Source organism: Mirounga leonina, unplaced genomic scaffold (assembly GCF_011800145.1).
Source record: "Mirounga leonina isolate KUSES-001 unplaced genomic scaffold, KU_Mleo_1.0 Mir_151, whole genome shotgun sequence".
NCBI lineage: Eukaryota > Metazoa > Chordata > Mammalia > Carnivora > Phocidae > Mirounga > Mirounga leonina.
Genome location: NW_023270377.1, coordinates 23,148,281 through 23,164,354, shown reverse-complemented (window position 1 = coordinate 23,164,354; position 16,074 = coordinate 23,148,281). Strand labels below are relative to the sequence as shown.

At 36.0% G+C, this 16,074-nt stretch overlaps 1 protein-coding gene across 1 annotated transcript in view; it reads right to left on the bottom strand.

Moving 5' to 3' along the window:
• Positions 1-16,074, bottom strand: part of IKZF2 (IKAROS family zinc finger 2) — a 154,293-nt gene that overhangs the window by 12,702 nt on the left and 125,517 nt on the right. Inside the window, exons 7-8 of the mRNA XM_035007222.1 lie at positions 9,866-10,003; positions 1,360-1,503 (exon numbers count right to left, since the gene is read on the bottom strand). Of these exons, the coding sequence (XP_034863113.1) occupies positions 1,360-1,503; positions 9,866-10,003 (282 nt within the window). The remainder of the gene's footprint in view (positions 1-1,359; positions 1,504-9,865; positions 10,004-16,074) is intronic.

Below are 16,074 nucleotides of genomic sequence, written 5' to 3'. Positions count from 1 at the left end.
ACTAGTATCTCTAAGTCATAGGAAACAAAAATATTTCAAAGAACAGAACTAAATAGATTCAGAAGACATAAAGACATATTTTCCCAACAATACTAGTGTCTAGTTGGGATATAGGCATTTTAATGGACATCCATCAAATTGATCAATTTAAAAAATAGATGAGATGGCATTTAAAAAATATTTATAAAAAGAAAGAGAGAAAGCAGAGAGAAAAGTTACTTAGGGCCCAAGGCAGGCCTTTGAGTATTCTTGCAGGGGCTTTAAGTTGACCTAGGATCAACTGTGATCTCTTAGGGCTGTTCTCTAGCCTTTTTTCCAATGAGCTCTGTCAATAACTCTCTCCAGCTTGTCTTAAAATGATATTTTGGTCATTAGTTAGTTCTTCAATTTTAGATTGGAAGGAAATCTTCTCTAAGTGATTACTGGAGTAAAAGAACTTTATTAGCCTTTCCTCCCTGAAATAACCAAAGAGAATATATTCTCCCATTCACCACTCAACACATAGCGGGATGTTCTGCAATCCTCTTTGACACTAGAATGTGTGAATCTATTTGAAAATCTTTCTCTTCTAATTTTTACCCTATATAAAGTCTGTAAGAATAGATATATTACATATATAATTAATGGCAATTCCTTATACAGAATCACTATTTTTAGACATTCTTAAAAAACTTGGATGCTTTTTGCATCCTTAGAGACACTTTATGACTTACAGTGTACAGAATGGTGCCAACTCTGTATTAAAGAATATCTAAGGGCTTGGAAATGAAAAAGAAAACTCTAAATACATCATATTTAATCTTTTTGTTTCAAAACCATAGGCCAGATGAAAACAAAGATCCACATATGAAAGATAGATCCAAATATGAAGGCTCTTGAATGTAGGTTGCTGCATTATTTTTCTAATGAAGAATTTGGGGGAAAAGATATCTCTTAATTCCAGATCAAATAGCAAAAGCATTAATACCATGTAAAGAAAAGAGTTTAAAGACCTGGCACTAATGGAAACTGGAAAACAGATTACAAAACTAGCTTATAGATGACACCATTTTCCTTAAGTATTTTCATTTTGTACATAAATGAACATTTTATTTTATATACTATACTTTCTATATAATTTCATTTTGAGATAGCAAATTTTATCAGTCTTTTTTTATTTCCTAGGCCCATATATCTAAGGGTGTGTGTGTTTAAGTGTGGTACCCATGGAAGAGCATAAAGTAGGAATGAATAATGGACAAAAGAGATGGGTATTTATCTCTTGAATTGAAATATACCATCTATGTCTCTAATACATAGGAACCTACTTCTGCTCGTTAAAACCACCTTTTAAGAAGTAAAATAATTTGTAATGCTTACCCACAAACTTTTGTGGAGTGGAGCTTTTACGTTTTCCCATATTCCCTGTGAGCTTCTCTATGACAGCAGGTCTCTCAAAAGGCACCAGAGAAATATTGTTGTCCATGATAGGCTCTTGTTCCTTACAATCTTCCATAGGAGGTACTATGCAAAACCATACAAAAAATGCAATCTGATAATTTCTTCAACATTTTAAAAGATACAAAGCTGGATGTGCCACCTTGATATGTGTTAAACATTAGTATGCTTGAATAAAAGTAGAAAGAATAATCTTTAGTGTTAAAGTACTCTAATTTTACACACACAAACACACACACACGATTTGTTTTTATCCAAGTCACTCTCAGATCAATGACATAAACTGTTGGTCACTATTGGTGGCAAACATGTTGATCTTGTTTCTCATCTTACTCCTCTGAAAGTGTTTTTAACATTGATTAGAATCAATATCACTTTTAGACTGCACTATTTTCAAGGCTTTTGGACTTTCTTTTTCTAAAACAATTTAAGTCAACTTGTTTTGCAGGAAAGCTTAAACAGACACACGGAATAACAGCATGATATTTAACCAGTTTTTTTTTCACCCGTGTATTTTCCTGTAGCAGATTTTCTACTGATGAGCGGAGTGAGCTGTTAGCCCTATTGGCAGCCTTCATGAAGGAGTTCCAATTCTGAACATGTCTACACATAATAAACTGTGGCCGCTTTATGATTGCAATTTATTTTAAAAAGAGTTCTTCAGCAGGATAAAAAATTCCATTTCATAACTGGCATATTTGCTCACTAAACTACTACTCTAATTCACTTGACATAAACTCTCCAAAGCTGCTCCCTCTTCATCCCATTTGTCTAAATTGCTGTGGGCTAACAGATTAGCTCAGAGATATTGACATTAGATATGGACATTCACAGTACAGACAAAGAACTTATCAAAGTTGTTTTTGAGTAAAAATAATGTCCAAGGATGTTTATGGATACGGTAACATCTGAGGCAGATGAGATCAATGACTGAAGCCAATGTTCACAGGAAAGACCATAACTTGTTCGTGATTATCACTGCTTTCTCTAAATTGTACCTGTGCCAGTCCTGTTTGGGAACCTAAAGGTTTCATATCTTAGGCTATCTTGTTCCGCATATACTGTAAAATGATGTATTCTGCTCCTTTCATTTGTAAAGGATAGTTCCACTGTGTGAAACACAATACATTCTCATTTATAAGGGCGGACACTAAAATAAAATGAGAAAGCAGGAGATGAAAGTTAAGAACATCCAGTGCACAATTCAGGTGACCTACTTAATAACCAATACAGGTTGCTGATTTTGAAGAAATGAAAAATGGCAACAGAAAAATGTTTTCCTAATTTGGACATGTTTAAAGAAATTGATATTCAATCTAAGTTTTGAGTTAACCTCGTCCTGTACAGTCCAGTGGATGGGCCAGAAAAATTTACTTTTCAATGTCTATAAGATATGGCTACGATTGACAAGAGATGCCGTAATCACTGGATTTTAATTTGGAAGGAAGTTAGGAGTTTCAGAAACAAGGAAACAGGTCATTTTCTATAGCGATATATTCCATGATATCATCAAGTGGAAAAATATATATCCTAAGATGTTACATAAAACATTATGTCCTCTTTCAGCAACAACTAAAGTAAAAACACGTACTTAAAAAGAAAAGCAAAGAAAGGCTGACCAAAAAATTCAAACAAAGGTGGTCAGGAGGATGGAAGGGCAGTGGAGAATGGATGGGGTTAGGAACCATTAATTAGATACAGATTATTGTCAAAATCTTAACTTTTGTTTTGGGTGGTGGATTTATAGGCACTTACTACATTATTAAACTTAACTATAAAGCTAAAAAACAGGCCATGTATGGACTGAAGATGAAATGAAGTCACAAACCAGGATCCAAAATGAAAGAAGGGAAGAAAAAAAGGTTTGTTGTTGTAAATTTTGCTAAAAAAACAGCAAAACTGGTTAACAGGGTTTGCCCCCAAATTGAATATATTAATTAGTTTTGAAATGAGTAGTCTAAAACTTGGCAGTTTTGCTCTAAGTCTAACCTTGAATTTTCATATTTGCACACATTTAACACTCAAAACGAAACCTGGGTGTGCGAACTGTCCCATACCACATCCACCTCAATTCAGATGATTTGTCCCAAGTTCAATGAAGCTCATGTGAACTGAAAACAATGACTTTGTCAGAGCTCTGGTCTTACTTCTATTTTACATCAGCCCTTCACATATCAAATATTGATGCTGTTTTTACCATATCAGCAATAATAACAATAATTGATATATACTATGTGCTAAGTACTATTCTAAGACTGGATTTAATAATTCATTTAATCTTTTCAATAACCCCCTCGAGATAAGTACCATCTGCATTTTACTGATGGGGCAACAAAACCCCAGAGATTCCTTGGGGTTTACATCTAGTTAGTAGGGAATGTATGAGTTGAACCTAGGTGGTCTGGCTCTAGAGTCTGGGCCCTTAGTCATTATGCTACACTATTCTTTTGTAGACATAATTTGAGTGTTGACTTTTCATAAACAAGTTTGACATATTTTTAAGGTCTGCCATTGGGGTAAAGATCTGATACATTTTCTCAATTACATAACTAATCCGATTTTTTTTTTTTTTTTTTGCTTTCAAGGATCTGGGTAGAGTGATGGGCTTGAAACACAAAAGTTAAGTTACTTCAATAATCTAACAATCACATAGAGATTTACCTAGGCTAAGAAAACACCAATAAACTAATCTTACTTGTTAGAGCAAACTTCATAACCAAATATCTTCCTTGACCTTATTTCTGATGTTATAACCAAGATAAAAATATTTATACTTGTACTATTTCATTATCTCATCACACTGCTAAATCTTAAAGACAGAAGCATCTAAGAGTGTTCCCAACATAGCTCTTTTTACCAAACAGTCCACTCAAAATTCAAAATCCAAGAAGACAGAGTCTGAGGGACCTGGATTAGGTCACATGTCCACCCTCTGGCCAAGAGAGGGCAGGCAACCTAGGCTGACAGTCCTGACATGGCTTCATGCAATGGGAAACAGTTCTCTAAAGGAAAATGGAAATTTTGTTATCAGAAGAAGGAGGGTATGTAGGACTGGCAAAAATAATGGATGTCTTCTACACTGTCATACATTTTCTCCATGTTGCCAAATATAAAAAAAAAAATTCAATTCTCTTATTTTCTTGTCAACATCCGATGGTGCCAATACTTGCTTGCTTTGGCTGCTGTGAAATCACTCTTCCCATTCTCTCATTCTCCCATTCTCTGCTCTTACTCATCTTCATGGCTTTTTTTTTTTCCTCTTTTTCTTCCTGGTATGTTTTTGGCCTCCTAGATGTCTCACTCTATAGTTACCCATATAAGTTTAGAAAACGTATTACTTCAGGCTACTGCCTATATAATGATGGCTCCCAAATAGGTACTTCCTACTCAAACCTCTCTTGAAAACTTGAGATCTATATATTCAACTTCTTCTCAGTTTCACTTGGTGGTTCAGTCTCTCACCGGTGCCTAAAAGATAATGTGTTCAAAACCTGAAATCTCCATTTCCCACCCCAAACTTTATCCTATTTTCCTAATTACCATATTCTTTTTTTTTAAGTTTTTTTTTTTTTTATTTGAGACAGAGAGAATGAGAGAGAGAGAGCACATGAGAGGGGGGGAGGGTCAGAGGGAGAAGCAGGTTCCCTGCCGAGCAGAGAGCCCGATGTGGGACTCGATCCAGGGACTCCAGGATCATGACCTGAGCCGAAGGCAATCGCTTAACCAACTGAGCCACCCAGGTGCCCCCTAATTACCATATTCTTGAATGGCACCACTATCTACCTGGTCATCTATGCTAAATACCTGTGGCAAATGCTAGGTTTCTTCATTTGACCCAGTCTCTTTTCCCTTCTCTCTACCACCTCCTCCTCATATACACACGTGGAGGTACTATGTATTTTAGGTTCTACATCTGCAGTTGCTCTCAGTTTTTAACTGTATGTTTCAGACTACTAAACCCAACTTGACCAATCAGATTGTTGCAATGGTCTACTTGCTTCTGTCTTGACTCTTCTGATTGATGTCCTATATGTCTAGCAATTAAATGTTAATCCACAATTATTTTTTAGGATAAAGTATAAAATTCTTTGCTTAGCACAATTGGCCCTTGATACTCTGTTCACAGACTATTTCTCTGACCTTATTACCTTCTAATTTCTTTTGCCCTTACAAACTGTGCTCTAATTATACCAGTTACTTGTAGGTCCTTAACTCACCATGCTCTTTAGGCTTCTATATCTTCATACATGCTGTTCTCTCTGCATAAAAGACTTCCATTTATTTAGCTGGCCATCTTGTCTTTCAAAATTCCACTCAAATGTAACTTTCCCCAGAAATTCCTCTTGGACACCCAGAATCTGATTTGGAAATCTATCCTCTATGCCCCTACAAAGCATGTCAGACAGTGTTCTGTTAGTTTACTGGTCTATATCTTCCAGTAGTTGGTAAGTAACCTTAGGGTAGGAATTGCATTTTATTTGTGTCTCTCATACCTTTTATGATGTGAAACAAATATAATATTCAATGTATTTTTACTGAATGACTTCATGAAGGAAATAATGTTACCCAAGGGAAATAAGCTGAAGAAGTTTACTAGAATTTACAGATTCTTAACTCTGTTCCCTAATTTGCAATAAAGAACTTCCCTTTCTCAAATAATTCAAAGCATAAACTTAAGAATATATGTTCTTGCTTTATTTTTTTTATTTTTATTTTTTTAAAGATTTTATTTATTTATTTGACAGAGAGAGACACAGCGAGAGAGGGAACACAAGCAGGGGGAGTGGGAGAGAGAGAAGCAGGCTTCCCGTGGAGCAGGGAGCCCGATGCGGGGCTCGATGCGGGGCTCGATCCCAGGACCCTGGGATCATGACCTGAGCCAAAGGCAGGCGCTTAACGACTGAGCCACCCAGGCGCCCCTATGTTCTTGCTTTAAAAATAGCTATCTTTTGGTTCATGCTTTCATTTTTGTCTTCTGGCAAGGGGGAAAAAGCTAATTACATACTTTAGCGTTTAAAGTTTTTTCTTCAAGCTAAACAGACTTGAAAAATGAGCATAAAGATAATTTTCAAATAAGATAATCTGCCATAAAATCCATTATTATTATCTTTACTTCCAAAACTACAAGTCATGAATTTTCTCCTTTTCCCTCAAACCCAAAACTTTTTAGTCTACCTCCTAAAATATGTCTTAAATGCTTCATCCTGTTCTCCTCTCCTGTTACTGCCTTCTCATCTTTTCCTTGGCATTCTCACTTCCAGTCTCTCCCACCTCAGTCAGGCATCTCTCCTATGTTCTTCATTGGTGACATTTTTCTTTGTAAGACACAAATCGGATTACCCCAGTGGAATTCAAACACTGGATTAGCATACAAGGCTCCATTTTTGCATTACAACCAATTATGTCAGTCTCATTTCCTACCACTTCTTTAATTCCAACTATGTTCAATGTCCAGGAACCTGCTAATGTTATTTTATACCTCCAAGTGTCAGCCTTTGGCAACTGCTCTGCCTGGAACGTACATTCTCTGTGAATCTAATTTGTACGATATTTCTCAACCTCATGTACGAATCAAGCACTGCATGTAAGAAGGTTTTCTTGATTTCTGGAGACAGAGTTAGGTCAGCTCTGCATTTTTGCTCCTGGAGAAGTGTGCATACATCTTTATTACAGCATTTGCTTCATTATATTCATCTTTCTATAAAGTACCTATTTCCTACCATACTATAAATGTAAGAAAGAAATTGTGTCCATTTATCTTTATATTCCCAGAATGTTGTGTGGGAAATTGGCACATAGCAAGCCCTCAATAAATGTTTCCTGAATGAAGTGAAAGAATGCCTCTTTGACCTCAGACATTCCCCTCCCTAGAAGAGTCAACATGGGGAAGAACATGTTTTAGGAAAGAGAGGCTAGGAGACATAACTATGTCAGGAACAAAACAAAACAAAAAAAGAAAAATTAATTTCAAAGGGCTAATGGCAACCACAATGATGGAAACCCCCACGCCTACCACTAAAAGAAAATATAAAAAAGAAAAGACAAGATATAGCAGGATAGTAAGAGAGAGAAGGATATAAATATGAATTTCACTGTGGCTGTCTTTAAAAGGAGACACGTGCCAAGCTATGTATGTAAGACAAGGTTAATGATGAACTCTAGGAGCATTTTGCCAGTATGTTTTTCCTCTTATGGCATTTATCAATTCTTACCCCATATACCCAATTCTTCATTAAGAATGTTAACAGAAGAAAAAGGAGATTAAGGATACTCTCAAATTATTATTATAAATCCCCAGAAAAAGTACAGCACGAAATGATATTAATATAAACTTATGTGGTTAAAACTATATCCAATATTGAAGAACAAATATTTGGGTCTATAAAGGATACCAAAACCTATCTCCTCCTCTCACACTCCCCATACACTTGTTTTTGGCTTTGTCCCCTGCTCTACCCAGTACCTGAGTATCTTCCTCACTTTCCCCATTCTGTTCCAGTTTTAGAGCAACCTATAAAGGGCTTTTGATTATTAAGGGCTAAGCAGTCTGGGAAATGAGGGTTGATGCTGTGGTTGTTTAGAAGTCTTTTCCCCCCAGAATACACCTGCTTAATTTTTCGTCAGCACTTATTCTATAACTGATTAATTTGCCAACACATAGTTAAATGTTGACTATTTATATACACTTTACATAAAGTCTTTTAGAAGAGGCTCTATTTCTTATTCAGATGTGTGTGCAACACACTTTCCATTGAGTTTATGAAACTCAATTGAAAAGGAATTAATTAATAATCCAGTCAAATGTCAAAACGGCAAGGAGAGAACATTATATGGAAAAAACAGTAGTAGTACCACAAAATGTCTTTAGAAAATTTTGGCATGCCCTCAAGCCTCCACCAGTTACCCTGCCTCAAGCCACCTCTAAAAACAACAATTTAAACAGAAACGGCAAATGAAACCTCAAATGCCTAAGTTAATGCTGGTAAGTAACATAACTCTATAGGGCATGGAACATTTAACATTTCTTAATATTTAATGCCCTGAAATGTAACAGTGAAAAGAACTATTTATTGGGTATTTATTGCACATCCAGTCACATTTAGTTCTCGTCCCGAGTCTGTGACACAGACTCCACACAGCCAGGCCAGGTTAGCTGGACTCCTAGACCCACCATTTTACATTCCCTGCTCTGGATCCTACGCTACCTTCATAAGCCCAGGTAATGCAAGCTTGCAATATCAAATTTACTATGACATAAAACACAGGTTTTCAAAAATGTTAGTTAATAATAATATAAAAACAAAGGACTCATTCACAATAACAAGTAGAACTAAATAATTCTTTAGATTATATAAACTACCCTCAAGAAGCAATGCTTTAATTATTCAGGGTAACAAAATAAATATTTTAAATTAAATTCCCAACTCAACAACAACAAATAATCACTTGCTGTCCTATAAACACAGTTCTACAGTATGTACTACATAAAACAAAACAAAACCCACAAATAATCCTTGAGCTGTCCATAAGTTGTTAAATAGATATTCATATTTTGAAAATGACTACAGCATTCTCCAGTTATATTATCTGATACTGGCTAAATCTTTTTAAAATAAAAGATATAAATGAAACAGTAAGTTAAGGTTTTTGTATGTACTTATATGAATGATAAAATTAATCGGTATAAAAATATAACTAATAGGACAAGACAGATGCTCCAAATCTCAAGAACTAAAATTCATAACTTCCCTTCGCAAGGCTGATTGTCAACATTAATTTTCCAGTAATGTTATTAGTTGATAAGCCTTAGAAACTACCTTCCTACCTGCTATTGTATATTGCAGAGATGAGGATGTTTTGCTTGGGTTTTGATTTTTGTGGAGGGAAGTGGTGCCTAATTTTAGTCTAGATTGTCCCCTATGCTTGTAGAAAGCAAAATGAGTAATTTCCAAGATAAATCACAAAACAGATTAGAGAAATTTCCAATTATATCAATTCTATCACTTATCACTTACCTAAGAGAAATGAAAATACACAGCCAGCTCTTTTAGGAACTCTGTAGACTTTCCTAGAACCATTTCTAACTACTTAGTGCGGCCAATGAAAGAGAAGAGCAAATACTCTCTTCCTTTGGTGTATTCAAAGCTGGCTGTCATTATTATCTTAATTCAAACGTATGTCATCAGAAATAAATCTGGGAGTTTCACAAAAACTCGGTACAGCTTGTCTGCCAAGGGCCCCGAAGCTCAACTCACTTCAAGTGCTTCAGAAGATAACCCCATGCAAAGTTAAGGTGATCTAAAATTGTTTTAAAAAGAGTAAGATTTTATCTTCATGCTCCAGGGTAGAGAGAGAGAACCATTCAACCCCTAAGGAACTACAAAGGCAGTGAGGGGGGATGCAAATGGTGAATGCCGATTCTACCCACCATGGTGACTCATGGCCTGCCCGGCAGCCTCCATGCTGACATTCTGGAGATAGTTGTGGCAGCGCTCCTTGTGCTCCTCCAATGAACTGCGCTGCTTGTAGCTTCGTCCACAGTAGTTGCACTTGTGAGGTTTACCCACTGCGAAGAGAACTCAAGATCAGTGTGCCGTCAGTCTCCTCCAAAGCAAAATTAACATCTGACTTGTGATAGTGTGGAGGGAAGCATTTATATGTTTTTCAGACTCAAATCTCTTCCTCCTCCACACTCTGCTTTAGGCAAGAAAAGCTAATAAATTTATACCAAGACTAAAAGACAGCTAGAAGATAAGGCAAGATCGTACCTTTGGTGTTAGGGGAAATACTGAATCAAATTCATGGTCTGACTGTATCCTAGATCATGAGGGGCTGATGATCAGTCTTCAAATTATGTGACTCGTAACACTAACATTTGCTCTTACATAATTCTCTCAGCTTTGACTCATTCAAAAGACAAATCGGGAGTGTCCTAGATACATGGTGAGAATTTTTTTAATTTATTTTTTGGGGGGATAAGGACAGAGAATTTTTAATGAAGAAAACTAAAATGCAACAAATGGAATGTCATTATTTAATGAAAACATTATTCACGGTACGGTCGGTACCAAGGACACTAAAAAGAACTCAAGTGATGAGAAAAAGTACAGATAAAAGCAGAGTTTCTCTTTTCTTTCCACCTTGGTAATAGCTATTCACACATGCAAAACTTTGCAGCAGATAAGTGTATTCTCCCACATAAGCACTGTTCTTATATTACCAAGAATTAACCTACTAGGTGCTTTGAGTCAGGATTATTAACAATAACCACTGAAGTCCTAACCTATTTAGTTATACGATGATAGTAACATTTTCTTCTTCTTCTTCTTTTTTTTTTTCTAATGCATTTCACATTCAGGAAATGAATTATTTCCTAGTAGCCAGAGAACTGTATCTCAGTATACCAGGTAAAATACTTTGATGCTCACATTAAAAAAAAAAAAAAAAAAAAAACACTTCCAAAGAAGCAAAACACACTTCTGGAAAGAGACATGCTTTACTGTATGACAATTCACAAGGATATCACAGAGCACTTTGATTCTTGGTTTTGAATGAATACCGAAAAAACATAAAACACCAGCTGGTCTGTGCCAAAGCCCTCGGTAGTGAAGTGCAGTGTGAATCAGGTCAGTGGCCCTCATCGGATGTAGGAATCACTTTGTTTTGCCCAGAGGACAAACAGACCACTCTTTTTTATAGTCAAAGATAGTATCCCTAACTCCAGTCACCTTACAAGACCATGCTCTGACACTGGTCACAAGTGCAATTAAAATACTGTAACAAGGCAAGGTATTCAGAGCTGCATAGAAATTTCACTATACTGATTAAAAACCCACCAAATTTTTAAATTGTATTTGAGGTGCACATAAACTCCATTATTTCATGATCATAATTTTTGTAAATAGTTTTAAATAAAAGCTATCTAAAGCAGGATTAGTCATTTCTAAAAACACAAAGCAAATGAAGTTCTATTTTTCAGAACCAAGAATTTTTATATATTGAACCAAGGTATCTCTGTATATTGCAAAGAATCTTTATCACTGAGAACATTAAAAATGACAAGAACATAGGGCGCCTGGGTGGCTCAGATGGTTAAGCGTCTGCCTTCGGCTCAGGTCATGATCCCAGGGTCCTGGGATCGAGTCCCGCATCGGGCTCCCTGCTAGGCGGGGAGCCTGCTTCTCCCTCTGCCTCTGCGTCTCTCTCTCTCTCTCTCTGACTCTCATGAATAAATAAATAAAATATTAAAAAAAAATGACAAGAACATACTTTTAGTCAAAAACTTTTCACGTAAATAGTGTAAATATATTTACATATAATTGCATTTTAAGATATGGGGTTACATATTACAAAAAGCTTTTGTTTGCTATCACTGTTACTTAATTTTGGGGTTTTTTAGTGTGTTTCTTTAGAAATAAATGAATTTGCACTAAACAAGTCTACTAACTAGTACTGATTAAGCACATACACTGTGCTTAAGAGCCCACCGTCAACTAGTTTCATCGTCTGTCTTCCCCCTTTATCGGTCCTGTTGCACTGTGTCCTAGGATACCTGTTATACTATGAACATATCATCCTATACTTTCTTCCCCTTATTAATATAAACCTTATACCTTCTGAACGTCATTTAAACATAGTTCCCTTCCACTCCCCTTGGCTCACAGCCCTCAATAAATTTCTAACTCACCCACCAAAGAAGAAAAGACAGTATACTTTTTACTGTTTTTGAAACTCATTTTTTTTTTTTTACTAACCTCATTTTTGTAGTCTATCCTTTCTGTTTTACTTCAGCTTCTCCCATTTGACATCTGTTTTAAAACATCACTCTTTCCTCTTCATCCCAATTTGAGCAAATTGTTCTAGAAGTATAACCTCAATTTCCCCAAAATCTTGATCTGTGTTCCACTACAGCAATCCACATGCTGGGCAACATATGTTGGACTTTGATATCCTGTAACTGTTTTATCTCCAAGACATTTACTTTGGAAATGCTCCATTTTATCCTTCTGCCTCTCATCTAATACATATTTGTTAAAAACCTACTGTGTACCAACAACACAGTGATGAGGCTGGAATATAAAGTAGAGAACAAATTCTCACGGTGCCTATCCTCAAGCAACTGACTGGTGAGGCAGACAGGCATTTAACAAATATACAAGCAATATATTACAAATTGTGGTAGATTCTATAGAGCAAAAGAATGTTGTGTTAGCCTAACACGGAGAACCTAATTTAGTTTGAGAAGGTTGGACAGGAAGGTCTGCCCGAGGTAGGAACGCTTCTGATAATTGAAGGAAAAGTTAAGTTAATCAGATAATGGGGGGGCGCGGGTAGAGTGGAGGAGAGGCAGTGTTTCAGGATTTCCGGGAACTGCCGTCATCCTTTTATTTGTTTTCATGTACTTAGCTCCTTCAAAGTCTAGATCATGCCCTTACTACTCTTTTGAAAATGATTTTCAAACATCAACAACAATCCCTGCCAGATCCAAGGCTCTACTAGCCCCACAAGACCACTTCCTGTCAGTTCTTTGATATTTCTTAAAAATCAAGTTCACGAAAATATTGTTTACATTTACTCCCTATATACGATAAGTTTATTTGTGTGATATTTATAAACCATCCGTTAATATGTGTAACACATTATTTTGCATTTATTTTTATAAATTTTATTACATTCTCACCGTCTGAAACGTCTTCATTCTGATATTACTGAGACATTTTTATAAAGTCATCAATAGCCTCTGAATCACTAAATCCAGCGGATTTGATTCTAAATCTTCCTAATTTCTTGGCCACTTTCAAACTTTCATTTGCCTTGAATCACTTGTTTTAGCTTCTGGAATCAAATCCTATGATCCCCCTCATTGGCTTCTCAACCTCTTCCTACCTGGCAAATAGATACGTAACTTCTGATTTTCTTCTCACTATAATAGTCTCCCCCTGTTCCCTCTAGATTAAGCCCTCATATCTGGGCTGTCCCAGATCTGGGCTGTGAAATGTCCAGATCAGGCCTGGAATAGGTTCCCATGTTTGTAAGCTGCTACTGGTCATTTAAACCTTTTTAGAATGATCTTGGTGAACCCAAAGATGGAGTTTTCTCCTCTGTGCTCTCACAGTACTCTGTCCATAGTCTGTTGATGCATTACTTATGATAATTTCACTGTGATAATCCGTATGATATCTATTCATCTCCCTAATTCCAAAAAAATGAGCTTGTCCTAAGAACAGAGGTCATGTTTTACTCAATTTTGAATGGATTGTGCTATGGTAGTTATTAAACATAGGAGATACTCAATACGTATTTGCTGAGTGACTGCACTTCAAACTCATACTTTCAAATGCCTTTTGAGTACTGCCTTATGCATATTCCTCTGAAATCTAAAATTCAACATATCCAAAATTATCTTCCTCCACAAGACTACTTCTTTATTCTGACTATTCTTTTGTGCCATTGTTACCACTGTTTTAATAATCCAGACTCCCAACAGGCAGCTCCTTTTGTTGCCCCCTTACCTCTTTTTCCACATCCAAGTAATTGCTAAATACTATAGACTCAACTCCTTCAATGTTTCTCAAGTTTATCCTTCCCTTTCAATCCCACAACCAATATGCATGTTCAGTTCTTCATTATCACTAGCCTGGGCTAGCATAATAGACTTCAAATCAGGTGTTCTCTCATATAATTATTTAGTCCCCTCCTTAAAAACCTTTACTGACTCTTAATTTCTATCGAACAAAGTCCAAATCCCTTTACCTGGCATCCAGTACCCTACACTAACTGGTCCCAAAGCATACATCCCATCTTCTACCCCAGGATCCGGCCAAAATCACCATGAGCTTTTACACTTGAGTCTTAGTTCTTTCTGGAATGGCTTCATACAACTTGGGTTTCTTGAAATCCATTCATTCTTCCATTCCCAAATTCCCTAGCCTTCCATCTAAAAGTGATCTTTCCCATGAAAGAATCATAACCATATTGGCTCCACACCTAGGAAACATAACATTCTATCTTGTATTTGTGGCTATGTATACATTCATTTTGATCTCCCATGTTAGACTGTGACCTTCTTGAGAAACTGGAGCAATGTCTTATATATCTTTGTAACCTGCAATAAGTTTAGTATGGTGATTTGTTCACAGAAAGAATAGGTCGGGTTTTCATTAATAACATCATTTCCTATCTCTTTAAATATTTTTCTCTCACTGGTTTTCCTTAAATTTCACTAAATTTCCAATTTTCAAAGCAATACATCTGTGTAAAAATATGAAAATTCACCAAAATTATTCGTAATTACACAATTTAGAGATAACTATCTTTAACATTTTTATCCTCTTGTATTTTTTATGTACATGCAAAGACATATTTTGTTATGAAATTGTCACTTTATACACTGTATTTATACTCTGCTTATTTTACTGAATATGTCTTGAACATTTCCCTATGTTATAATATTTTTGTTGCTGAAGTTAGAGGACAAATTTTTCCTGGATAATATAGAATTATGATAATGTTGAATTATTTAGTTTGCTTAGCATTCCTAGTCCTTTTCTTATTTAATAATTATTTCTCTTTTTACTATAGTTATATATGCCCAAACCTGAGAAAATCAAGTAGTCCTAGAGGGCATTTAATGAAATACACAGTCTCCCCTGCTCCTCTCACCCCCAATCTAATCATAATCTAGTTTTCTGTCCTCTTTTTGGAATTTCTATTAGTTTGATGTTAGAACTTCTGGACTGATTCTTTAAATTTCTTATCTTTTTCCCCTCATACTGATTGTCCTTTTACTCTTTTGACTTTAAAAAACTTCATCTTTTTCTTTGAATCTTTCTGCTAAATGTTTTCTGGTTATCACGCATTTTAATTTCTAAGAGCTCTTTCCTGTTTTTTTGTTCTTTTTTTTAAATAGAATTCTGTTTTTATTTGTGCCCAAAACTTACCTCTCTGAGCCTTTTTTCTTTTTAAATTTTCTTCCCTCTTTATATTGTCTCTTTTCTCTGAGATTTTTTCTTTTTATATTGTTCCCTGTACTGGAAGACTTTCTTAAATGTCTGGTCCCTGAATATTTATTGTTCATTCATATTGAACAGTGAGGTACTAAAAAGCTAACTGGAAGTTCAAGAAACATAGGTGAAGTTTGTGAACTACTGCAGAGTGATCTCTTTATTGTTAGACCCCCATGTCTTCTCTTTCAATTTCCCTGGAGAAGATGCCTCTAATTTCCAATCCCAAGGGTGATAGAAGCTGTAATGTCTGTATTTTAGAAGGCAAGGAATGGGGCCACAAATTTAAATGTTCAATTGTGGTCTTTTACATAATCTCCTTGCTTGAAATCCTTTGTTGCCCCCCCACCCCCCACTCTCCTTTCCCTGGAGTCCCTAAGCCTGAACGTTTCCAATTCAATTTCTCCAATGCCTCCAAGCATTTATTTTCCTGTAAGGGGGAGGGGGAGGAGGAGGATTTCGTTGGCGGGCTGTATGTGTGAGAGTAGCTCTGTGCTCTAACAATTTTGTATGCGGACTTTGAAATACCTTTATATTTAGTCCAAAGCTCCATCCCTGACTTCAACGGTCCTGTTTCTTCCAATTTTCAGGATCCACTAAAGGTTTCAGTCTTGTCTTACTGTCTGTTACCACC